Below are 27,485 nucleotides of genomic sequence, written 5' to 3'. Positions count from 1 at the left end.
TTCTGACAAAAAAAAAATAGAGTTCACATGCATAAAACATAGAAAAGGGAGATTGAAAACCGCAAGTCTAAGTATTTCAGCAGGCCAATAGTAGCAGTAAATAGAAAAAATATATAATTTGCATGCCTTTCCTTACTTTTTCCCTTGGGTAGTTCTGTTGAAAGAAATATAAACAGAAAGCCATTGCTCATGAAACTTTCAAAGATAAAGTATACTCCCTCAACACATTGATTAGACTGTAATGTTTCCAACGCCTCCCCCCATTCTCTCCCCTTAAATTTCTCAGTGTTGCTCGGAGGTATTGCTGATTATCATAGGTGTTTCCATAAGTTAATTGTAAAGCATTATTTGACAATGAACCTAGGATTATACTGTTTAACTATTTAAAATGATTTATATCTTGTAGTCTTCTTAAATGTATGTGAACACATAAACACCCTGTACACATAAACCCTTAGGAACAAATACAAAAGACACAGGTATACTTGCCACATGATTTATGATTTTATTCAAGACTTAAAGGAACTACTGAGTTCCATCGATGCTGGTATATCCAAGATTAATTAAATTTATGCTTTCTAGCAAAGTAAATGCTTGTTACTGAACATCGTTCAATTTCTTGTCCAGCAAACATTTCTTTGAAAATAATTACTGTGAAAGGTAAACATAGGCAATATTTATTTTTATTACTGCCAAATATTTCTCATAGCATTATTGTCAGGAAAGATTTGACTCTCTCTCTTTTTCTTTTTTTTTCAATATTTCTCTCTCTCTTTTTTATCCCATATTTAGTTTTTTCTTTTGTGTGACTCCTTTAAAAAGGAATGCTGCTTGGGGGTTCGTTAAATATAAGACAGAAAAAGGAAATATTCCCAATACCTTCTGCAGTTGTTCTTGTTTTCTTGGAATCTGAAAATACAAATATAAATTACTGACAAAGCAGATAAGAAAAATCAACAACTGATAAGCTCACAACAAAATGTCCATACACTCTGAAATCATTTTCAATGAAATGGATTGATTGCATGTTGTATTTCTAGAATATGGGGCTTAAAGCGAAATTATTCTGTTTTTGAGAGGAAGAGTATTAGATTAAGGCAAGAAGTGAGAAACTTTTGATGTATAAAATATAGAAAAAATACAAAGGAAAATATCCATATCTAATTTGCATAGAAATTACATTGTGTCTATAGCAGCTAATGACCTTTTAATAAAAAGTCAAACTGGGCAGATATACTGTCTGTTTCTATAGAGATGGGTTGGAATCCATGAATTTAGTTGGCAATTTATTCATTTGTTCAATCTATAGCAATCCTGGTGAAATGCATTGTACTCTCCTTGAAAAAATTGATGCATTCCCAATACAAACATTAACTTATTCGTATTGTAATGAAAAAGAAACAGGTGATGATGGCTCATGGGTTACTGACGAACATATCATTTATTTAGTAACTGCTATGTAGTAACACGCATTCAGTGGTCAAAAGCCATCTATTCAATTTTTAGTCTTTTGGGTGTTCAGCCTATATCTGAGAAATTTATTATTTCCAGTATTTTTATACCATGAAACTGTCTGTTCCTATCACTTGAAATTAAAAACAAGTGTTTTTTTTAACTTGTTTATTTTAGAATGGAGGCATCTTAAATTTTTGCTTAGAATATTTCATTCTGTATATTATTTTCTTTCTTTTACCTCTTCTGTAACTTAGTTTTGAAATTATCTGAATATTACTGAAATTAGAACCAAAATAATGAACTATGAATTTATACTTGCAAAAGAGTGTTCTCTGGCTGACAATTATATGGCTTAGAACCTAGAGCAATAGATATTCACTAACAATTTGGAAGTTAATGAATCTGTGTGCCTTATAGTGATGTAGATGGATCATGATTATAGTTCCACAATGAATAATGGACCTAAAATGTTTGAAGATGACAGTGAGTAGGAGACTGTTCACAAAAGGCAGTTAGATTGTCAACTGAATTGTTTTATGAGAAAATGATCATCAGTAACAGTAATAGTGTGGTGAAAGTAATAACCTACTTCCACAGAAGTAGAAGCTGAAAACACATTTTAGGAGAGCAACTTGGGAAAAAAAATCTAGAAAGTCATTAAAATGAGCATACTTTTTGACACAGTAGTTCAACTTCTACATTTCCAAGGAGAAACATGCAAAATTGTCATAAGAAAATCTTATAGGAAGATGCTTTGTCTGTGACATTGTTTTATACCTCTAAATAAGGGGAATATTAACCAGTACCCTCCGTACAGTAGGGGAACTGTTCATGGGATTCATAGTATATCCACATAATAGAAAAACATGGTCATTAAAATGATGTTTTGCAACGTCTTCTTTCTGAATTTCTATTTTTTCTGTAATTGGGTTATGTTTCACGTTTAAGAGAAAAACAAACTTTATTTTTTAAAATAATATATCCTTGAAACGAAACACTTATTTATTGAGTAAACATTTATTAAACACTATTGTGTCCAGCATGACTTAGTAAAAAGAATTTTTGACTAAATTTTTCTTAATACCTGCCACCTCACCCCAAAAACCCAATCGTTTTCTTGCTATTCATTTTCTCATCAGGAACTATAATGAAGTGGACCAAATTCATGATCTAAAACAAATGTGCTTTGCAAGCACTTTCTCATTCGTTTCCTTGATGAGTAATTATCCTAATTAGGTAGCAGTTAATTCAAATATTAGAAAAATATTATATAAAACAATTCCATATACGAATGTGATAAATGTTATCTATCATCTTACTCATATGTCTAGCTATTTATTAATAATATGCAGTGGCCACTCTTTTGGAGACACAGATTCTCATACCACAACAGATGAAAGTATGAAGTGGATAGTTCAATGGCTAGCACGACTTATCAATTAGTTTGGCTCCAGTATACTGGGATAGGATTTCTGCCTGTCCAAGAGGTTCTGTGATCCTCGTTGAGCAATCTTTTGAGCCCAGAGTACAGCCAATATGCAAAACACAGAAATATTATGGTGGGCACCTACAGTTGAAATACAATTGAAGGTAATGCTTGGGAAGAATGTTTGAACAGAGGCTAAAATGTGGCATATTAGGACAAGATTATTTCCAGCCCCCCTATTTTACAACTAGATGCTGGCATGGGGTAGGGGCGAAAAGCTTAATATAATATATGTAAGTCTGGAATGCCTGTTGTTTTTAATCTATTTTTCTTTTCCCTGGTAATAAGAATTGATAAATATTACATTAGATATCCATTGTTCTGTAATAAAAGAATAAAAATAACATGAAGTCCAGGGTCAGGTAAAGTACATCACTTACTGAGATAAAGAAAAGTATTTCATAAAGTAGAAATGTAAAACAATAAGTCATGATCTAATCAAGCAGGTCTTTAAAGTTCAATATATTTGCTGTAAGAACTGGGAGCTGTAGTGAAATGTACTTAAAATGTCATCATAATTTCATGTCTTTTGGTTAGGAGTCAACAGAGCAGCAGACTTATACAAGTAAATACCTGAGCAACCAAAAAATATAATGCTTAAAACTGAAAGATCACATACCGACCCTAAAGAGCTATTAGTCCCAGCACTTAATACTCATGCTATTAAACTTCATTATGCCCTCTCAGCACTCTGCTGAAATGGCTTAAAAATATTATAAAGGCTTACTTGGTGAATATACCTCCCTAAAGGCCATCTGCCCAATAATCTGAACAACAGTCTTCTATTAAGAACATCGAGACCCACAGCAGCTGATTGAAAAGCAGTGATGTGTTTGCAATCTGTTCAATCCATCACTTACTCAACTTTAGCGATGTATCAGGTATGGTCTATTATGTTCATGAATGATGCCAGAGGAAAATGAAATACCAATTCATATTGAAGGGAAAAATTAACTCTCTGATAGTCTAATAAATCAGGTAATGAAGTATGCCATGTGTGCGTGTGTGTGTCACTTGCCAATTGGCATCCTTATTCAATTACAATAACAGAAACTTTGCATTGTTTTTCAGTATGATTCCTCTTCAGATCTCAATGATGAAGCCCTAGAATTTAGGACTAATTCTCACATGCATTCAACTCTACTTGGTCTTGCCCTAGTTACAGTAAATAATAAATCTCATCTGGCTAGTTCTCAATGGAGCTGTATTCTTCAGAAGATAACCCGTGTTGAAAAACCCACAGGCTTGAGGACTTCCCTGGTGGTGCAGTGGTTAAGAATCCACTGCCAATGCAGGGGACACGCGTTCAATCCCTGGTCTGGGAAGATCCCACATGCCACAGAGCAACTAAGCCCAAACGCCACAATTACTGAGCCTGAGCTCTAGAGCCCGCAAGCCACAACTACTGAGCCCGTGTGCCACAACTACTGAAGCCCACGTGCCTAGAGCCCGTGCTCTGCAACAAGAGAAGACACCACAATGAGAAACCCATGCACGGCAATGAAGAGTAGGCCCCGCTCACCGCAACTAGAGAAAGCCCCGGTGCAGGAACGAAGACCCAATGCAGCCAAATATAAATAAATAAAATAAATAAATTTATAAAAAAAAAAACACCCACAGGCTTTCCAACCCCTAGGATTTCGTCAACGAAGCTGAGGTTAGTTGAATGAGATCTACCTAGATCTGCTAGTGCAACTCAAGTAGCAGCTCATGATCATATACCCTTAAGATAAAATTGTTAGTAATTGACTGTAAATTCCCAGACCTAAAAAGCTCACTATAATACAACTCCCAATTTGAAAAAAAAATCCTTTCTTGCCTGGGATATGAAAATTTTAGCGCCTACTCTTACTTCTTGTGGCTACAATATTTATCTTAAGAGTCCTAGATATTACTGATTCATTCACAGAATAAATATTTGTTGAGCAATGTACAAACTAAGGAAATGTGTTAGTTCCTGTAGGGGATAAAAGTGAATTAGACATGGTCGGTCCCTTTAGTCAAAAGTGTTAAAGTCAAGTAGAATAGAAGGAAAATGATGCAAGTAATATGAAGTACAAGGGGCATGAAATAAACAATACTAAGGAAGTACACAAAAACTCTGAGGGGAGATTATAAATGAAAGAGAAAAAATATTTAATTGGGAGGGTCAGACAGACATCCTAGAACAGTGGTCCCCAACCTTTTTGGCACCAGGGACGGGTTTCATGGAAGACAATTTTTCCACAGACGAGGTGGGTGGGGGATGGTTCAGGCGGTAATGCAAGTAATAGGGAGCGGTGGGGAGCAGCCAATGAAGCTTCGCTCGCTCGCCCGCCACTCACCTCCTGCTGTGCGGCCTGGTTCCCCGGGAGGTCAGGGACCCTGATCCTAGAGGGAAGAGAATTTATCTTGAGCCCTAAGAACACTGAGTATTCATAGAAGGAAAAGGAAAGGGTAAGATCTATTATGATAATAGCAGGGACAATGGCTAGACAGCACATTGTATATGTAAAATTGAAAGTGACTTAGTATGGATGAAATACATAATATATAAAGGAAGAAACTGGGTGGGAGAGTAGAGTACAGGTTCCACCACGGTGCCCTGGTGGCTTTGCACTAGCCATATATGCCATTCAGGCAAAGATCTGAACCACAGCTAATTCTGAGTCTGGCAGGATGTCTTGTGATCCTTGAAGAACGTAAGGGGATGGGAGGCCTATGAGGACTTTCTATGAGGTCATCTTCCACATGCCTCTCTGTCTCTCCTGGAGGTTGTCATGAGACAACTTCTCATCACCTCCTGGGTCCTCCTGCCGAGAACCCTTTGAGAACAGACCTGCAGACCACTGGCTGTAGTCCAGATTTGAGTCCTCAGCAAAAAGGTGTCCCTAACTTGTATTGAATTATCTGGTGTGTTGAATTTTTGGTGTGTGGGACAAGGACAATGAAGAGCTGGCACCTTTAGATACCCTTGCTTTTGCTGGCCATGAAAGTAATAAATTGTCTCAATCTCAAAAGAGATCATTGTATTTTTACTGGTGGAATTTGTCAGGCCTTGGCTTTGACTTTGCCTTGATACGTGCTTGACAGGAGGTCAGGAAACACTCTGTGGGGACTTAAATTACAGGTTAAGGCTTGTAGACTATGTTCTGTGGTCAGTGTGGTGCCACTGACTATTTTAAATAGGTAATGACATAAAGTGTTTCATGAAGTCAGTTCAGTATTTTGGAAGAAAATATTTAAGGAAAACATTACAGGCAGAATGATTATTTAGGTCAGAGATACTCAAACTTTTTTATCTCAGGACTCCTTTAAAAATCTTAACAATTGTAAAGGACCCCAAACAGCTTTTATTTATGTAGGTTGTATCTACGACATTTATAATTTTAAAAAATAAAGTTGATAATATTTTAAAATATATAAATATATATTTATTCATTAAAAAAATTTAAAACCTGTTACCTGTCACCGTAAATATACTTTTTATGACAAATACATTTTCCAATACCAAAAAAATGATGAGATGAAGGACTTTGTTTTACACTTTTGTGAATCTCCTTAATGTCTGGCAAAGATAGTTGGACTCGCATATCTCCTTAAGCATTCATTCTGTTGCAATATCACACATTATGTAGCTTCTGGAAAACCCTAGTGCACACTCATGAGAGAATGAGAGTGAGAAGGAAATGATAAATCCATATTTTTATAAATATATTTTTGATCTTGCAGAACCACTGAAAAGGTCTCAGGTACTTCCAGTAGTCCTTGACCACATCTTGAGAACCTCTGATTTTCAAGATCGTTTCCCTGGTTCATGCAAGAGGTTAGTAAGACCAACATGAGGTAACAAACAAGGATGTGAGGTCGCAACTGAAGGAATGGAGGCTGTGAGTGAAGATTAGCTTTTCTAATGACTTTAGGATGGATTAGACAAGAGAGTTTAGTCAAATTAAAAATTCCGGAGGACTAAATTTTAGTGGCAAAGGAAAAACAGGAGTCAAAGTTTACACTACAATTTGAGTCCTGGTGTCTGCAAAGAGAATGGGATGACTCTATAAGAAGAAATAAAGGAATAAGCATATGTTTATAAAGAAAAATATAATTTGATTAGGACTTTGACTTTGAGAACCTGATGGACAGTAAGAACGTGTGTTAATAAATCACAAGGAAAGTGTCTGCCGAGGGAGAAAGAGTGGCAACTTCAGTAGAAAAAAGTCTCGTCACAGAAGGACCTCAGCTGAACATTTAGTCAGAAATGTTACTCTACTTAGGCTAAGATATGCTTGCTCTGACACCAAAACTGCTAACAACAGTAAACTTGATGGGGAAAGCTCAATGGAGCCAAGGGTCTCTCTTGCTAAGTTTTGTGAAAGAGATTTGATGAGACATGCTGTAATAAGATCTTAATATGAACAGCAAATCTTCAGAGTTCACTAATGCGAGAAGCTCTTTGTGGCCTGATGCCTGCTTATCATAAAGAAGTTCATATGCACTTTTATTTCTGTGTTTTAAAATTCACCACAAAAACTTCTCAAGAGCATTCTAATTAAATCCCTGAAACCCCCCTTATTCTCTTTTTCTTCAGGAAAGTTGTCAACCATTAGTTATCTTTGACTATATCCAAAAAGGTTGAACGTGAATAAACTTTGTGTAAAATAAAATACTGAAAATCCAAATTGTATGCCACCTGATGATTTGTATTAAACTTGCCTCATTTGAGGAAAATGTGCTTCCTGCCTCTACGGAAAAGATTTCTATAATCTTTATTGAGATCATCGAAAATAAGAAACAAGAACCAAGAAGCTTAAGTCCATATACCTCCTCTGCTTTGCTTAAAAGAAGATACAGAGAGGGAAATAGGAACTCGTGAAATGTAAAATCAAGCCACTGCCTAGAACAGCTGGCCATTAAGCCTGTTCTCCTACTATACATTGAGAGCAATGAAAATTACGCTGAATAGTTTTTATCTTAAATATCATCATCTTACCAATTTAAAAAGTTTTCCAAACAAGAGATGAGAGATAATCTATGAAACCCTTTGGAAATGACAATTTAATAATAATGATGATGATAGTGATGGTAATATTAAGAAATAGTCAGGAGTATATGTTTTATATATTTCACAGCTGGTGATGGACACTGGATTACTTGAATCTCCAAGAGCAAAGCTCTGCTTGCGCTCCCCAGACTCTTCCAAAAATTGTCCATCGCATATGGACAATTTTGCAGAAAAGTGAAAAAAGCCACATAATTCAGGAAAAACAGAACCAAGCAGAGCAATGAGGGGAAAAAAATACATATAAAGCTTATAGCTGTGAATTGTAATTTGACTACTGTTTCATATACCCAAAAGTCTTCTAATACTTTGGTTTGAATGCCAATGAGTGGAAAAATAACTGTTCATATTACTCCTTTACCTAAATCAAATGGTAAATTGTTCTTTATTCAGAAGAAGGAAGGATGGAGGGAAGATAAACATCTTTGAGGACTTACTATCTGTCAAAAGCTGTGTCAGGAACTTACTCTTTTTTCTTGTAAGGTCTCTGTATACACACCACAATGTTGATCATATAAATGATATAATTTCCAAAATGCACTGAAATATTTGCTATGTGTATATGGGGAATTAATACTGATTTCTATGCCTTTATACTAAACACAGTGATATGTATTAGTTGACTTTTATGATACTATGTTTTTTTTCTCCTAGGTAAGTAATAACCAACTAAAATATTTTCTCCTTCTCAGATCTATTGACTCTTAGATTCTTGTTTAACAGAAACAGAATGTGACTCCCAAGCTATCACGACTATGTAAAATTCTGATGATACTAAATATAAAATATAACACTTGTTTTCTTATTTTTACTCAGATCATATGAACACTAATTAGAATATAATTGTCATTTTCAAAGTCATAAGTGATTGCTTGTATCTACATGCTATTTTTACTGAGAAAATAAGCCTAGATTAATAAACAGTAGTGATAGCTAGAGACCCTATCTAAGAGTAGTCAGGCTGTGCATTAGAAACATCTCTAAATGGATTCACAGTGACTTAGAAGGCCTTAACATTCCCATCAACTTGAATAAAGTTTAGACAGTTTTCTTCTTGACTATAGGCCCCTGACCACCCTTTTAGCAGAGCATTTACTTTAGAAAACTGGCAGTTGTAAATTCTTTCTCTGTCCCTTTGAAACATAAATCTTCTACAACCAGAAATATCTTTCTCAAGATCTGCAAGACATCACTTTGAAACATAATCATCAAAGGAGATAGCGGTCCTATATCCCAGTCTCTGTGGAAGGGTAGGAGCCTAATTTCATAGGAAATTAAAAAACCCAGATGGCCTCATCACATTGACCAGCTCCCACCCCAAACCCACCAACATCCTCCAGTGCTTTTCTACGAGCTCACACCAGAACTTTAAAACTCTCATTTTTGTTTCAGTGGAGTTGAGTTCAATTTCTCCTCTTGTAAACAGACTTGACCCCTATCGCAATAGTCTTGAATAAAATCTGTCTTGCCTGTATAAGTCCATCAGGTGCAGTCTCTTTTTGACAGCAGGGAATAAATGACTCCATATCAAGACATCCTGACAAAGGGAGGTGGAGTGCAAGTGATGGACTATGACTTATTTTCAACATAATGAACAAAATAACATCAGTTGCTTGTCAGTGTCAGAGATACAAGTAGTCAATATGAGAAAATGGGTCTGTATTTTACGTATTTTTGAAATTTGATAAAATTGCTAATGAAATAGGAGGCCCGGGATTTTGAGAGGTTGTGTTTTACCCCCTGTATATTGAGAAAGATTAGATTAAAATTACTTTTTAAAAAAGTAGTTCACCCTTTCGTGTGAAGTGATGTTCTAGAAAAAACACATTCACACAAAATGTATGCACATAATAGATCCGAAGTAAACACAGACAAGCTGGCAGTCAAAATTCAACTCTGATTATTGGTAAATTGTTCACACAAAAAGCATAGTGGAACTTTGCATAAAACATACCTTCCTTCTTTTCATCTTTTTTAGTTGCTGCTGAAATAAGGGAAAGAAAATAGTGTTAAAACATATTAAGTAACCATTCCTCAGAAAACTGAGAATATGAGGATGTACTGCATATATTCATAAACTTAGTGGTTATCAATGCACAAATTAATTCATCCAAATCTGAAATAAGAGAATAAATTGAAAATATTATTTCATATAAAGTTTTTCTTTTAATTCAGATATAAACATAAAACCAAAAAAGGAGAATAAAAATATATTGTTACACAGACAAGGAGCTAAAATAATAAGTATGTGTTTAGCATAATTCCATTTTAGGTTTGAAATTGTTATATCTGACCAAACCACAATCACTTCTAAAATAAAAGGAATAGATCTACACAGAAAATAAATGGAGTCCATAAATTATCTGTGCCTAGTTACCGAAGAATTATATACCAGTTTATTTTACATAGTTACAATAACAGTGTATAAAATGTATCATTTCAGAAAGTTAATGAAAATCCCACCCTCCTTTTAGCAAATGTATATCATCATTTACATAGAGAAAAGGCGCGGCACACTTTAATTACCTTTGAATTCTGACTTCCTCTGTGGTGGAATTCATCTAATCCTAGATCATGAGTCTAAACTAGGATCCAAGTTGTAGTTTATGTGTGTTACTGGAAGGGAGCATTTGCGGGAGGCTCAGTCATCTTGGAATTGTTCCAAGCAAACCTATGATGTCTTAAGCCACATTAACTGAATCAGAGGTCATGTACATCCCTTAAGGTAATTCCTCCTGTGAATTTGGGGGACCACTTTCAACCAACATCCAGGACTACATTGGACCTATATTCTGTTCTACAATTGCCAAAACACTTTTATGTACATTCTCTCTTTGGTCTTCATAACAACCTTTTAAGAAAGGCAGCCCAGAGCAAGAAACTAAGCCTTAGAGACATCAAATGATTTACACATGTTCACATAGTGAGCAAGAAGCAGAATTGGGTATAAAAATCAGGAACAAAAGACTGAAAGGGAATATATTTAAATTTATTATTTTAATGTATTACAGGCCTTTTAAAATCTGTTTTCTAAATGTTATTAATATACCATTACTTTCAGAGTAAAAAAGTAAATTTACAAGCAAATTAATTCTACTTTGTCACATTTGTTTCTTTTTAATGGAGTTTTAATTAATAGCATACAAAATGTAGAGAGGATTTATATCTATAATGTTTTTAAGTTAAGAAATTTGCCTATTCCAATGATATAGTGAGGAGAGTAATAAAGATAACTAAAATGAATTAAAGGATATGGACACTGTCGGACAGATTTCAAAGCCACCAGGCATTATTTCAGCAAACCCTTTGAGTTTGACTCAATAGACTTATTTGTAGTTAGTTCTTTGCTTTACAAATAAGAATTTCCTTCAAGAAGCACCATAATTTTCAAAATCACCCACCATGTATACATTTGATTCTGGAATTCACTTGAATTTTACCTGGAGCTTGTAGAATAAGGACAAGAATTGAAATGGTGTTGTCCTTTCAGATGTTGCAAAAGAGGAATTTACTTTGTTTTTCTATGGGAGATTATCTCCAGATATCTCCCATCATTTAAGTCATAATCTCTCTCAAGTTGGGTCAAAGTGTGAAGGTAGAGGGCTCTTTCAAGAAAAACAAAATAAAATGACACAAAATCACAAATTAAAAATTGCTGTGGTCCTTCCCAGGGTCCTGGGAGGGTCTCTGGCAAGGGAGTGGCCCTGATCCCTAACTTCATCAGTTGAGCAATAAACCCACTCTTTCTGAGGCACAACCAATGCCAGAAAGAAGACTGAGAACATGAACACACTTTGAAGAACCATCATCTCTTATGAATTCCACAGAGAAGAAAAGCTCTGAAACAAATTTCTCAAAGAAGTGGCAAAACCTTTTGCAGCTACTTTGAATTTTTTTGACTCCTAAATAATCCAAGAAGAACGATGTGCACATGTGCACGTGGGTGTGCAGGTATGCGGGTATTACACACTTTCCTCTTCCCCATTCTAACATTCTTAAATAATTTCAGCCCTTAACTTTACAGTAACAGAGAAAAGAGCTGAACCAAGGAGTTTGACTTATTCCTTCATAACTGACACTGGCTTTGCTTCTTGCCCTGTATCCCTTGAAGATTGGTGGGTTTTACTCACTGTCATCTGGAAAGCCATGTGATCTGTCAAGCTGGATTCCCACCCAGAAGTTAATCAAAACCAGGGTTTCAGGGTCCAACTGTTTCCAGAATGGTTTTGTAACTTTTGTTCATGTGTCCCACTGCTGGCACTCAATTCAGCTCACCTGACTCTAATCTATTTAACTGGATTACGATGGCTGGATGACTGATTTACTGAGTGGAAGTGATTCTTAACTATTTAGCTCTTGTTTTTCACATCGTAATGAGACTGTAATGAACCCTGAAATCTCCACCAAAAAACTGTTAGAACTAATAAATCAGTTTAGTAAAGTTGCAGGATACAGGATTAATATACAGAAATCTGTTGCTTTTCTAAGCACTAATAATGAACTATCAGAAAGAGAAAGCAAGAAAACAATCCTGTTTAAGATTGCATCAAAAAGAATAAAATACCTAGGAATAAGCTTAACCAAGGAGGTGAAAGACCTATACTCTGAAAACTATAAAACACTGATAAAGCAATATGAAAATGATACAAAGAAATGGAAAGATGCCCCATGTTCTTGAATTGGAAAAATTAATATTGTAAAAATGTCCATACTACACAAAGCAATATACAGATTTGATGCAAACCCTATCAAAATACCCATGACATTTTTCATAGAACTAGAACAAATAATCCTAAAATTTATATGGAACCACAAAAGACCCCGAATAGCCAAAGCAATCTTGAGACTGCAATGGCTAATATTTTAGTTATTTTGTTCTTTTTTTTCTCTAATAGATGGGATACTTTTAATGTTTGCTTTGAGACCAAAAGGAAAAAAATTACACTGAAATACACTAACACAGATGCATATAGACCCATCTTTTTTTAAACTGAGAAATAAGTTTACTGTTTAAGCCACCCATGATATTCTGTTATAGCAGCCTAAACTAAGATAACATGTGAATCTACAATTATCTCAGTAGTTGAAAGGAAATAGAGATACCATTTTCCTGGCTCAGTGTACTGTCCCCCTTTCCAAATGTACACCCACCCACCCACAGGACTCCACAGGCACATCCCTAGATTTATGCACAGAGTAAGATCCAATACTCTGGTACATCATGAGAGGTAAGTGGTAGCACCACACCAGAGTATCAACTGCAGTATCTTGAGATAGGAATTTAGGAAATATTTGATGTAGACCCATCTTTTAAGGTGAGTTCCATTATGGTTCCTGTCCTCACTCGGGCATTTCATTCTCAACAGGTGTCTTCCTAGCTGTTACACCTAACTGATTAAAAAATGATTCCTGGGGCTTCCCTGGTGGCGCAGACTTCCCTGGGAGTCTGCCTGCCAGTGCAGGGGACACGGGTTCGAGCCCTGGTCCGGGAGGATCCCACATGCCGCGGAGCAGCTAAGCACGTGCGCCACAACTACTGAGCCTGCGCTCTGGAGCCCGCGAGCCACAACTGCTGAAGTCTGGGCACCTGGAGCCCGTGATCCGCAGCGGGAGAGGCCACCACAATGAGAGGCCCATGCACTGCAACAAAGAGTGGCACCCGCTCGCTGCAACTGGAGGAAGCCCATGCGCAGCAATGAAGACCCAACACAGCCAAAAATAAAAATAAATAAATTTATAAAAAAAAAAAAAAAATTCCTTATTTCTCTCCTTCCTTTCCCCAATTTGGTCTATATTCCATTCCTGCACCACAACTTATTGTGTAATATCTATTAACTAGATTGATATCCCATCTAAGTTCTAACTGGCTACAGAAAAATCATTGCCTGGATAACATTCCGTCTGCTCAACATAAACCTGCCCAAAAGTGAATCCTCTTCTTTTCCCTTAAGCTCATTCCTTCCCCTGGGACTTATCACTATGACAATTATAATGATCCTATTCACCAACACTCGAAAGCTCAGTACCATTTTTATTTTTTCTTTGTTTCATCTGTATAATTTATCAAATATTATGTCTTCAAAATGTTCACCTTATTTGCATTTCTCTAAAGTCATTTGCGCCATCCTAGCTGAGGTTATTGTCTCATGTCTTGATAATGACAACAACCTTTCATAATTATCGCTAACTCTTTATATCTACTTAAGTCATCCACTTACTAGAAATGCTTTTTTTTCTTCCAGTTCATTTTTTAGTCATGCTACAAACTCGTCACCCCTCATCCATGAGGAATCCCTCTTACTGAAAATCACTTTGTCTTAATTCTTTGGCATTTATTATCTCTACAATTCAATTCAGCACTACAAGATATTCAATTTGTGTTGTTACTTAAATTTCTCATACCTCCAAATTGTAATCTCCTGTAGTGTAAAGACATTTATGTCATTGTCTTCTCAGTGCCTCCAAACTCTTTGTTAAAATAATTTTTTAAGTACTTCCAGAAAAGAATGCTATATCTTAATTATAATTAATATGTACATATATACATAATTTATATAAAACTAGGGTTTAAATAGTTCCTTTGTTATAAAAGTAAAAAAATAAATAAATAAATGAAGAGATATACTCTATAACTTTTACCCCACTATAAACATCACTGTCAATTTTGTCACTGTATCTATCAAAATTATCAGTCTCTGCTATAGCAGTATTGCCATTGTGTTTAAGCTGTCTCCACATGGAGTACTTGCAAATATTAATTACTTCTATGCATAATTTAATTATGCAGCTGTGGTGTTATAAAACCTGTCTACAAAAGGTCTACTGAGTATGTGCACAACACAAGTGACATTTATCCCTGTTTGGTGTGTCCCTGCTTTGATGTGTCATTACAATTTAGTGAACATATATATATAGCCCCTAACTCTTGCCTTGTACACTGTTCTCAATCAGCACTTTCATCTAATCTCATAAAAGGATAGTTTTACAAGCCTTCGAAACTCTACCTGATTATTCACTCAACAATAAATGCTTTATTCTGAAAGCGTTAAGTTCTGAGTCTGCCTAATCCAATGTACTTGGAATGTAAAAGTGAAGAGCCCATGGCCCCAAGCTCAAATCTGAAGCAGATTTCCAGATATCTCTTCAATTCTCTCCCCTGAACTCCTCTAAGAGGAGGCTGAAGTAACACTAAGTGCCTGCCTCGAGTCATAGTTCCACACCTACCATGACCTTCAGAAGCCTCAGTTAAAACAGACTGTGCCAGGCTATTGTGCTTTTTTATGAGAACATATATGCATTAACTGCAATAATTCTTGAACTAGGTAGTCATTCACTTAAGGAATCCGCTCTGAGCTGCATTTTCATGAATAGAAAACACAAAAGTGATGATAATATTTGCCCTGCTTTTCTACCTCCCATAATATTAATGACATTCCTGATCAGAACTCTTCTAAAGAAGAATCAGTTTTGTTGAGCAACCCAATGATCAAATGAAAACTAAAACCTTGTATCATAGTTCTTCACCATTCTAGCACATATACTTTATAAACAACATGATTGGGTCAAATGGCTAGTCAAGCCATTTTACCAATATTTACTAGGATGATTCTGTATATCGTTGGGTCCAGTATTAAATGTAACAGAAAATTTTCAGATGGAATCACGTCATGTGCTGAGAAGTCTGCTACAGGGCCTTCTGCACAGAAACAAATGTACCACCACCTAAATGCATCTCCTTTATTGGTCAATGCAGTATAATGTGGCAAAGGAGAAAAAATAAAGATTTTCTCCAGTAAATATTTTACTTTTTCTTTCCTAAGAGTGTTCTATAAAGTGGACAATAGAGTTAGAGTAGCTTTCTCAAAGGATGTGATTTCAGGTGATAGTTAAAAAATAACATTACAGGAAAATTATTTTAAAGAAGTACTTTTCCTAAACTGATGATTTAAAGAATCAATATATTTCCTAAAGTTCTCTTAAACAAAACCACTTCTGATGTCCCAAAGATATTAGTGAGTGATAAAACAGATTTTCTCAGATGGCTCATAAAAGCTAGGATGATTACTTTGTAGTCATATCTGATTTTTGCAGTCTCAGTATACAGATGAAGTAGTATTAATTTAATAACATTCTGACTGAATTTTCTAGTATGACACAAATTAAAATGCATAACTAAAAACATTGGAAATTTTATATATTTGGGTATCTCTATCTGTCCATCATATTATCTTCTATGTATCAATTAATCCATGGTTTATTTTTGGATGTACAAGTAAAAGCTCAATGACAAACCTGGAGTCAAGATATGAATTCTTGGGTCATTCAGTGTCTCCTCTGCAAATGTGGCATTACTCTCAGTTGCACTTTCTCCAATTACTAAATAAATTCTTAAAATGTGCATCTTCATGCAACAACAAAATGTTTTCTATAATAACCCAGCAGATGGTGCTATTCTGCAATAAACAGCTTTGGCTATTGTCAATAAAGTGCTACTGTAAGTTTTTTTAAAAAAAGCAATAGACTTTTTAAGTGTTTTATTGCCTACCTTGTGCTGCAATTTTTATTGTCCCTTGTTTGGCTTCTGGGACTTTGCCAGGATCTTATGGAAAAAAAAAAAAGAGACATAAATAAATTACCATGAAGTACTATTTCAGAAGGATATATAACAACAAAAAAAGGAAAAATTATAAAAACACAAACATAAAAACACTGCCCTTGGCACTCAGAATTTTTGTTAAGAAATGAACACAATTATTAGGAGAACCGCTGAGAATTCGGCTTACTGAGACAGAAATAAAGTAACTGAACCAAATAAAATCATAAAATAAAGTTTCCCAAAACTATTTTGCTTCACTGTTAATTGACCATGGAATACTTTGCATTCGTTTAGCACCTGAATTTGATTTTTTTAAATTTATTTATTTATTTATTTTTGGCTGCATTGGGTCTTTGTTGCTGCACGTGGGCTTTCTCTACTTGGGGTGACCTGGGGCTACTCTTCATTGCGATGTGTGGGCTTCTCATTGCGGTGGCTTCTCTTGTTGCAGAGCACGGGCTCTAGGTGCGCAGGCTTCAGTAGTTGTGGCAGGTGGGCTCAGTAGTTGTGGCTTGCAGGCTTTAGAGTGCAGGCTCAGTAGTTGTGGCACATGGGCTTACATGCTCTGTGGCATGTGGGATCTTCCTGGACCAGGGCTCAAACCCGTGTCCCCTGCATTGGCAGGCAGATTCTCAACCACTGCACCACCAAGGAAGCCCTTAGCACCTGAATTTGTAAATCTCAGAATTCTTTGTATATTATTTCTGTATGATTAGCCCTTTGAAATGCGTGGAGCATTAAGACATAAATAAAGTGGCTCACTGAAGGTCACTGAGTAACTAATAAGAGAACAAAGCCCAGAACAACCAAATTCCAGGATAAGCTTTTGACCTAAGATGTCATTCCCTACACTGCTGTGGTGCCCATCAACTATAACCATGGCCCTGGGCAACAATATGTGTTGGGAGAGTATGAGCAAGTTTCATTTTGAATCTTTCTTCCCTCTTGTCTTAGGGGGGTTTTGTTGGTTGTTTTTTTTTTTTTTCTTTGTTCAGAATGTTCTCTTTAAAGAAACGGGGTACCAAGAAAACCTCACTTATACCATAGACATTTAAATATATTATTTGATTAATTAGCATGAAAATAAAGGAGAAATAAAGATTTTAAAAGCAATGGATCATTTCACATTTCACTAAATAATTGTTCATGATTGTCTTTACTAAGTTTTCAATAATTGAATTATCATTTAACAACATGGGAAGGAAGATTTGGTCATTTGTTTTAGGTATTAATATTTATTTGCTCATTTATCACATATTTATTTAGGACCTATTATTTGTATGTACTAAGCTAGGTGTAAATGTAGTAGTTGATACACATATATATTATAATCTTTCATTTAATTATCATCAAATGTTGATTACAGGTTAATATTATAATCCTAGTTAGAATTATAAAATAACAAGATTGCATCAGAATAACTTGGTCAAGAATCATAAGCAAAGAATCAGTGTTTCATTGGCCAAACACCAGAGGTTTAATTTCTAATTCATGCTTTACCTCTTGTTGGTGAGATAATTATTCATTTGTATTATAATCATGACACAAAAATAGTAATTTTTCATCCTGTTTTTATATAAAAGAAATATTATTTATCCACATATATGGTTTACATTATTCCTAAACTTATTTCTTAAGACAAAATATCTTTTGTCAAAATTAAATTGAGTCCATTCTACCTATGATCTTTTTATTATTAATTTCTTTTATTCCTGGAGGAACATGCAACTATCATGTTAGTGCTACCTTTGTCACATCTAGAATAGTTGGTCTCAAATCAGAATTAATCAAGATTTACATACAGATAGTGAATTCTAACTAATATATTTCTAAGTATTACTCTACCCTATAACTAGCATTTAGTGGGTACTTAATAAATAATTGGTGAATGAAAAGGTGGATGAAAGGATACAAGACTACATAGGAAAGATCATCAAAAGTACCCTAAACTGCCTAGGTGTTTTACTACTTCAAGATATCAACAAATCAGAGAACTGTAGAGTAGTTCTGATTTAAAAAAAAGAAAAAAAAAGATTTTAAAAATAGTTGTCAGTAAAGTACCTTAGCATTTTTATAGTCAAATTTCCACCTATCTTTTCTCTCTCTCTTTTTTTTAATGTCTTCTTAGACCACTGATTCTAAACGAGTTCTCCATGCCTAAGATTCTATTGGCCCACCCGGTATACCCAATTGTGAATTATGGAGAGCTTTTCTTAGGGCCTTATTAATAACTTCTCCCATTGATCATTCGGTTCCTCTGTCAGCCTCTAATCTATTGAGGACACATGCAGGGGTGATCATATTTGACATCTGCTAGTGTACAGTATTTCCATTTTCAAAACCAACGCTTTAAGAAGGAAGCAACTCTGAGACCATAAATGTACATTAAGAAGGCCAGACAAAAACTACACAAGAGTGAAAACAAATTAAATCTTTATAGACAAGTTTTCAGTATACATAATTTTCTCTCTCCTTTTGATTACTGCCAACTGCAAATGAAGCTACCCTTTTACTAGGAAAATTTTCAAATATATAACAAAATAACAAATGTATAATAAGCTCCAATCTCATTGGTGCTCTCAACACCCATTCAAAAATTATCAAGTGATGGCCAGTCTTATTTCCTCTGTATTACTCACTGCCTCTACTACACGCAGCCCAAATGAAAATTTTATTATATCAAATAATTTTTCCTTTTTTCAATTTTTTATTTGATAGTTTTTATAGTTATGTTTTTGAAATAAAATAGTGATTTAAATAAGAACACAGGACAATAAGAAAATTCAACTGAAGTTTATAATAATTCTGAAATCCATAAATAATATTTTGGCGCTCAAAATCAGAGACAGGATGGACCTAGATTTAAGTGTCAGTATACGTCTCCTGGGAATGTTTTAGCAGGAAATTATCAGAATACTTAGTATTCTTAGCTTCCTGAAACATGTTGTATTTATATAAACAAATTGTCATGAATCAGATTAGCCAAATGTTTTAGTGTCTTCTGATTCCTTAGGCATGAAACAGTCTGACTTAACAAACTGAAAAAATATTGTGAGTCTGCAAATACTTTGTTAAGAAATCAATTTTTGCATATAGGTTTAAATATTAGTTTAATATCATGAACTTTTCATCTACAGGACTCTGTTTATACTCTGACTTCTTTTAATGTGAATGGTTAATCCATTGAGTTTTCAAATGCAGGGTTCACATAACTTTAACAGCAAGTAGATTGCTGCACTGTGAGTCCAGTATTGGTCTTTGACTAACAGACAGCAGATGAACAATAATGGCATTGTAGAGAACCATACTTACATTTTAAATATTTTCTAAGCAATCTTCCAGTTCTTCCCAACCCCAAATCACTGAATTTATAATATTTTCCAGAAACGTTTCTTTAAAAGCCATCTCTTGCTACTTCTGCCATGGTACAAGGCATTTAGACTGTTCTTAGGTGAGAAAACTAAATATAGAAAAGCTGAATGACTTTTACACAAACCGGAAGAAAAATTAATATTTATTGATTCAGCAGTAAACTTTGAACCAGCAATATAAAAACCGCCTTGATCGTTCAAAAGTATACATCCTTTTTAAATAAGATACTAGAAACTAATGACAAATTATCCTGCAATCCAATGAGCTGGTAAATCAAGCTCTAAATTATTGTTTTCTAGTCTTGTAAAATCCAGTATTATTTTTAGGTGTAGATACTCCCCAAATAGAGAAAGGTTAACAATTAAGCTAAAATTTACTATATGGTTAAAAGCTCTTAAACTAACTAAGCCTCTTGTGCCTGTAGCTCCAGGAAAGCATATTTCAGGGGCATTGCTAATTTCAGTATGATAATAACCCCACTGAGATGAAATTAATCATGAAGCAGCCTTCGGCCATCCTGTCTGACCAAGGGGACTGAAGCCTGAAAGGAGAGCCTATTTGCTGCCAGATATGCAAATTGCAAAAGGTGCACAGTGCAGAAATATGAATAATTTATCAAAATAATCTGTTATTGCTAGAGGTTAAGAATCTAAATAAGCTGGCAGCATTGCTTACAATAGGTAGCATAATTTAGCTAGACTATTTTTTTCCAGAAAATCTTCTGATCGAGGAATGTATTTTGTACATTGTATTTGCTTTAGAATCTAAATAGCCTTTAACCTAGTATCATAGCATTATAGAGTTTAATTCAGAAAAAAAAAAGATTCTTCAAGGTTTGCTAAAATATTCTCCTGATTTTTTTCTTAATCTTTAAGAGCACAGACTATGTTTTCCATAAAAACTATTCTAAATATTTCTTAATTTGAAAAAAATAATTTTGATGTTTTAATTAAATATAAGTCAAAATCTACCTACAGTTTCTACACATGGAATCACATTTTTCCTATATTATTTGAAGAGAAGTAAGCTTAGGGAGAAAAGAAACTGGAAAACATCAGTGAGAATATTTACAATTAGAGTAACGGGCATTTCCCCTCATGGCATCATCTAGCTCTCTGAATGTCTAAGAATGGCAGGTTTCTTAAACATTTAACAATTCAGAATTTAGAGTTGAAGATCAAGGTATAGATTTATTTAAACAATTAAAAGAAGGAAACTTTTCTTTTTTTTAATAAAAAGAAGTATGAATGAGACACATGATTTGGCCTTTCACTTTAAAAAATATTTGGCATGTTAAAGGGAAGGCTGATTCCATTTAGATTAAGAAAAAGCCTTCTGCCATACAGCTAATAAAACAATGGAATGTGATACCATGGGAAGATGTGAGGTCCCATTCCTGGGGTTGCCAGATAGATATCTGTTTTCGAGGGGTCCTCAATGTATCTGCTTAAAGCAAAGAGGCAGCCCCAGATGATCACTCCAGGTCCCTTTCCACTTCTGTAACACCTTTCTAAAATCCGTGACTATGAACAAAGATACGAGAATTTGAAAAAATTACCTATATCATGTTTTGATGGAAAATTTCTTGATTATTTATTTTTATTATTGAGGTTTACCTTGGTAGTCCTCCCTTACCATAAAATAATTACCCCCTTTTCTTTGATCATGTTTTAAAAGCAAGCATTTTAACCACCAAACTGGACTGATTCTCTTAGGAGAAACATATGCTTCCTAGAAGAATTAGGACTCAAGTAGAAACTTGACTTTTTATTGAAATAAATGTTATGATTTGGAAAAATTATTGCATTCCCAGTATGAGTGATTTATTTCCTTATCTAAGATCGATTTGGGCTCTTTAAGTGAAGTGAAACAAAATGAAATTTAAAGAGTCAAGAGTTTATTTTAGAAAACAAGCTATTTTATTATGTATATTATATATACATATCAAAAAAACAAAATTTCTGACTGTTCAGCCATATTTTTCAGGTAGAATTTCAGTCTTAAAAATTAAGTGATATGCTGTTGGTAGGTCACTTAACTCACAACTTATACATACTATAAGGAGTGATTTCCTCACTAAATGATATCATAGAGCATCATGATCTAATTCAGCCCTTAAAAACCACCAGCCCCTATTGGTCTAACATTAGTAAACAGTGTCTGTGAATATTATCATTCTGTTTTTCACTTTTCTAGACAATAAGAAACACACACATACCCCTTTTATCTCATTACCCAATTTGGGAATGTTATAAACAAACAGAATTGTTAAGCATAAAAGTAACCATATAAAAATGTAAAAAAAAAAAAAAAAATGAGGATAGTGGAAGCAAAAACTGAGAGCAAAGCATGGTTTATTTTCATTCTCTCACACAATTCTTGGCACTAAGAAGGCATCCAGTCAATGTTTTTGCATGGGTACATGAATAATGATTAGGAGAAAATGTGTTTAAAAAAGTCATTGTTATCTGCCTGAAATTCTAAACCAAGCAGGTAGCAATTATCCTCATAAAACTGTTCAGACTCACTGAGTCTTTTTTTCTCTGTAATACTGCACATGTCAAAATCTGAAGATGTTATAATCAGCTTCAAAGAGAATCTACATTTCTTGAAAAAATGGCTGGGTTTATAAAATGCAGATCTATTACACTGGAAAATTAGCATGATTTCCAAAAAGAAGGAATCCTTAACACAGTCCTAAATCAAAGCAATCTAAGGAAGAATTCAGGGTTATATTTTTAAAGAAACACTTTCAGCTAAACTTTGTCCTCGGGTTTAACAGACAATTTAAGGTTGAACAACTCAATTTTATTAAATGAGAAAATACTTCTCCAACTAATTACTGAGTTCCATCACTCATTCTTGCTTCAGTATTTTTTGCATTCATGCTTACTAGGGGCAGGCACCATACTTAAATGTAAGGACTATTTCCACCCACAGTCTGGTTAGGGACACTACAGGAAAAATGCCAAATGAAGGGTATAGTCATCTGAGTTTTGGACTTTGGCAATTTTAAAGGAGGCAGGAAATAGGTAAGGCTTGAAGGAGAGTATAGAGCCGCAAAGGGGTGAGGGAAAGAAAGTTACAAAGTGAATGACTGATTAAGTAGTCCCATGAATTATGGATCAATCTGGCTGGGGAGCAAGGGTCTCCTTTGTGTTAATGAGAAGTAAAAATGAAAATTTTAAAATTGTTTAAAGTAAATTATGGTCAAAAAAATTAACCTTGAAATCTCAGTGAATGAGATGTACTTTTTTCTTAGAACATTAAGAGCCATTACACTTTTGAGCAAGGGAGTTACACAGCAATGTTTCGAAGAGATAAACTTTCCGTGATTGTCAGGAGAAAGGGCTTATTCTGGTAGAATAGAAACCAGGTAAATTGTCACTGAAATACTCTAGTTGTAAAATGATAATGTCTAAGACTAGGCAAGTGTTCATGGAAATGGAAAGAAAAAAATAAGTTAGACATTTAACAGCTTTCTTTTTCCTCCTCTGTAGATGTGTTTGACATGTACAGAGGAGGAAAAAGAAGGCTGTTTATTCAAATATGACAGGTTCGGGACCTGATAAACAGAATTTGTTTTAACATAATTTAATTGAAGTTTATAACAGAAATACGTATTGCGCTTGAGACAATGGTGTAACTTCAAGTGAAAATATTAAGTAGACATTGGGAAAAAAATATGGCCTTTGAAGAGATATGGAGATTCTCACATCATCCACATAGAGGTTAAATTAACATTATGCGAGCAAGAAGGAACAGTTTTTCCAAGGGACAAACAGAAGCCCTCAAGTTGGCTTGAGAAAAATATTGGTTAAAAATGTATAAGAAAAATTCAGATGTTAATTTCAGCAAGGTCAAGGGAAGAGGATGTTTAAAAAATGAAGAAATAAACCTCAGGATTGAACACAAAGAGAGTTTGTTTTTATATCTAGAGAGTCCCTGGCAACATTTTTGAACATGATTTTGGAATCGGGATGCAAATAGTAGGAAGCCTATTGTTTTGTGCTGGTCTCAGCCTATCAATAACCTATGTTGTATATGGACAGGGCCTTGTATTCTTATTATGATTGCACGACACCCTCAGCAATAAAAAAAAAAAGGTTACTTACAGGTCCTGGAAATTACATGGCACACCTGGAGGCCACAAAGCAAGTTCTTGAGGGGAGACGGAGAGAAAGCGAGAGCTAGCAGGCCTGGAGTTCTGCCTTTGTTGGGGTCAAGGGTTGGGCCTAGGGTTTTGCAGACTCACTATTGGTGAATAAAAAATGTAAGAGTGGGAATTTAAAGCCTGGGAAGAGAAAAAGCAAGCGGCCCAAGGGGTCGGTTATCAAAATAAACCAAAATCTCTAAAAAAAAGAAGCCTGGACTATGGAAGGTGGGGGGCTGGGGCAAGATGCCTATCTGAAACAGCCATCTAGGAAGTGGTTTGAAATGGATGACTCTGAAACCAAAGCTTAAGTCAGGCACTTGCATTTAAAAAAAAAAAAAAACCAACTGTCAGGGTTTACACTACATCTGTCTTTAGGGGCTTAAGGTGGGCGGTGACTAAATCGAGGTGGAGGGTGTAAGTCATTTATTTGACAAGTGTTGTAAAAGGCACTAGAAAAAAAGTGGCTTGAAGGTAGCAGGAGAATCAAGCAAACGCTGTTTTCAAAATAGGAAACTCCTATTTTATTTGAAGAGAGAAGAAAAATACCTGATGGAGAGAAAAATATTAAAAAGTCTGGGAAGTGGAAAAGCTATTAAGGTAGAAAGATCCCAAGATGTGAGAGAGGGAATAATAAAAAGCACTGGTGGAGAGAAAGGCGTCTCTTCCTCTGGAAATCAAAATTACCCTATTGAAATGCCAACAACGCCCAACTATTTCCTGTAAGGGTAATATTGTGATCAATGACGAGTACAAGGAAGACGTCCAAATTCAAAAACATTCAATTTAACTGAAAATGGAATTTTATTAAAGGAAAAATATGAGAGAGAAAAGGATAAAGAGAAAAAACTACTGGAGAGAAGAATTGAAAAAAATGTAAATACAAGCAGTAAATTGTGATAAAAAAAAATGACAGTTGAGGGAAAAATGGGAAAGGATATTTGAAATGAAATTTATTATTGAAATGACAGGTTTTCTAATGCATAAAATTGTGCTATTAAATATTATATGTAGGTATTCTGATATATCAAGATTATAGGGCAACCTTTTTTTTCTCTAAAACTAAAGAGGACCATTTGGTAAATAGTTAACAGATCTAATAAAGACAGAAAGCAATATTTGATTATTTTCTTCTATCTGATATCAAGATTTCAATCTTCTCCTTGGGCCTTTACTAACATTCATGAAGAACAAAATACTTGGATGAAGTGATCTAATTTTTGAAGCTATAACAGATGCCACATGTTTGAGGTTTTTTCCCCTAATCTAATATGTAAAGTATGCAATTATTTGTTTAAACATGAAGGTGATATTATTTGCTGTTTGTTACCTCTGGGATGTATGGGAAAATATGCACTACATATTTAAGATGAAATGTCACTGAATGAGTCATAGATAACAGTCCATATTTATTACTAATTTTAGGGATTGTGGACTTATTGTAATGTGTGATGATCTGTTTTTTAGTACAAATTTGTGTCACAGCTCTAAGAGTTCAAACGCTTTAACTGTCAGTTCGCACATGATCGATCTAGAGAAATAAATGAGCTTCACAATGTTGTCCTCCCAAGAAGGCTATTTCACCACGTCGTGCTCTCCTTTCCATCAATGTTAAAGGGAATTATGTACATCTCTCAGGAACAGTAGTCCCCAATGTCAAGCATGCAGACTTAAACTTAAAATGATATTTAGCAGGAAGCCTAGAGGTTCTCTTAACAGCAAAATGACAAGCTGAGGTTACTAAGGACTGACATTGCTCTGAAGCCCACATTTTCACATATTGCAGCAAATGTACTGCTTTCCCTGGGACCATCCAATGAAGCATAATAGGTTACTTTAGCAGCCGGTCTCTACCTTTGAATATTCAAAATCCACGCTCATATGCACAAATAAGGGAGTTAATATTCAATTACTGGAGCCATGGGCACAGAAGCATTTGAGAGCAAGTGAGTGAGTGCTAGTTCATGAAAACACCTTCCCACATACTTTGGTAAAAGGCAAGGTATTAATCTTCTTCTAACAAATGACTGAACTGAAAGCCACTCTTAGAGCTATAAGGTTTCCAAGTAGCCCATCCCCAGCATCTCACAGATGGACTGGATTCCACACGACCCATGTGAAGGCAGTGGAAATTTTACAAATATGAACTACTGTACATATCTGAGTTCAGAAACCAAAGAAGAGTTTGAAAAATCTATGTTAAGAATGAAATTACAATTGACTATGGAGCATGAAATATTTTTGAGAACTTTAACATTGACAAGAAATCTCAAAAGCAGACAGAATGAGTTCCGGTACTATACGATGAGGCTGGAGGGAGGAGGCCAAAAGTAAGGATGCAATAGAGGTTACCATGTTAAATTCTCAGACCAGAGACTAGTAAATAATCAAATATCTCTCAAACAAGCTCACATGACGATGGGAAATTTTAAAAGTCAATTTTGTTTCAAAAACACACTGATATCATGGCAAACTACTGCAAAACGCTATCACAGGAAGGTTGATCATTCCACCAGTGGTCCCATACTAACTGCAATCCTCATATGTATCTAACCCAAGTATTCAAGCACTAGAACCAGAGAACACTCATTAGATGACTAATACCATGAAGGATGTTCTATCTCTTGAACAGTAAGCAGAAACTTAGTGGTGGTGCCTCAGTATTTTGTGCTGAAATGTTTAAAATACTGATTTATTTTGTGACCATACTTGACTCTTTACATCAGTCCTTGGACTATATATGTCTACTCAAATTTCTAAAAATTTTATTGATTCCTCATCCTTCATTTATTGAATTTTCTAGAAAATCAGATAACTGCAAATGTACAGATTGAAATTTTAATCAGAAATTTTTTAAAACTAAGCAAAAAGCCAAAATCGAATAATGGAAGAGCAAAAAAAATCAAAACCTATGAATATTCTGCATAAATATTCAACAAAAGTGTATTTCACAGACATCAAGATTGTATAACACATTAAGTTCTAGAAAGTCCTCACCAACATACTGAAAATCTTACTCTGAAGTATTCTGTATTTGAATGAAATTTTTAATTTGTATGCATCATTAGAATTTCCAAAGTCCTTTGCATAAATTATTTCACTTGATCTATGTCATAACCCTATCAGACAGGCAGGCAGGCCTAGGCTAAGTCATAAATATTGGGATTCCTAGTCCAGCATGTTTCCAACATAGAAAGCCTTATCAACTCTTTTCAAAATAATGTCATTTTTTCTTGATAAGCGTAAGCAAATCTTTTAATACAAACGGTTCTGGGTTTTAAAAAAATAACAACAATGGCAGTACTAACAGCTAATTTCTATAGAGTAATGTATAGAAAATCCTATATTATTTGACTTAAACAAGAAAGAAATGCATTATTTCATA

The 27,485-nt window shown here is 34.8% G+C and overlaps 1 protein-coding gene across 1 annotated transcript in view; it reads right to left on the bottom strand.

Moving 5' to 3' along the window:
- TRDN (triadin) overlaps positions 1-27,485 on the bottom strand; it is a 341,870-nt gene that overhangs the window by 127,616 nt on the left and 186,769 nt on the right. Inside the window, exons 14-17 of the mRNA XM_068550829.1 lie at positions 16,525-16,578; positions 9,934-9,963; positions 880-909; positions 137-154 (exon numbers count right to left, since the gene is read on the bottom strand). Coding sequence (XP_068406930.1) covers positions 137-154; positions 880-909; positions 9,934-9,963; positions 16,525-16,578 — 132 coding nt within the window. The remainder of the gene's footprint in view (positions 1-136; positions 155-879; positions 910-9,933; positions 9,964-16,524; positions 16,579-27,485) is intronic.

Source organism: Eschrichtius robustus, chromosome 9 (assembly GCF_028021215.1).
Source record: "Eschrichtius robustus isolate mEscRob2 chromosome 9, mEscRob2.pri, whole genome shotgun sequence".
In the NCBI taxonomy this organism is placed as follows: Eukaryota; Metazoa; Chordata; class Mammalia; order Artiodactyla; family Eschrichtiidae; genus Eschrichtius; species Eschrichtius robustus.
Note: the sequence above shows the minus strand (reverse complement) of the source record. Positions and strands in the feature narration are given on the sequence as shown.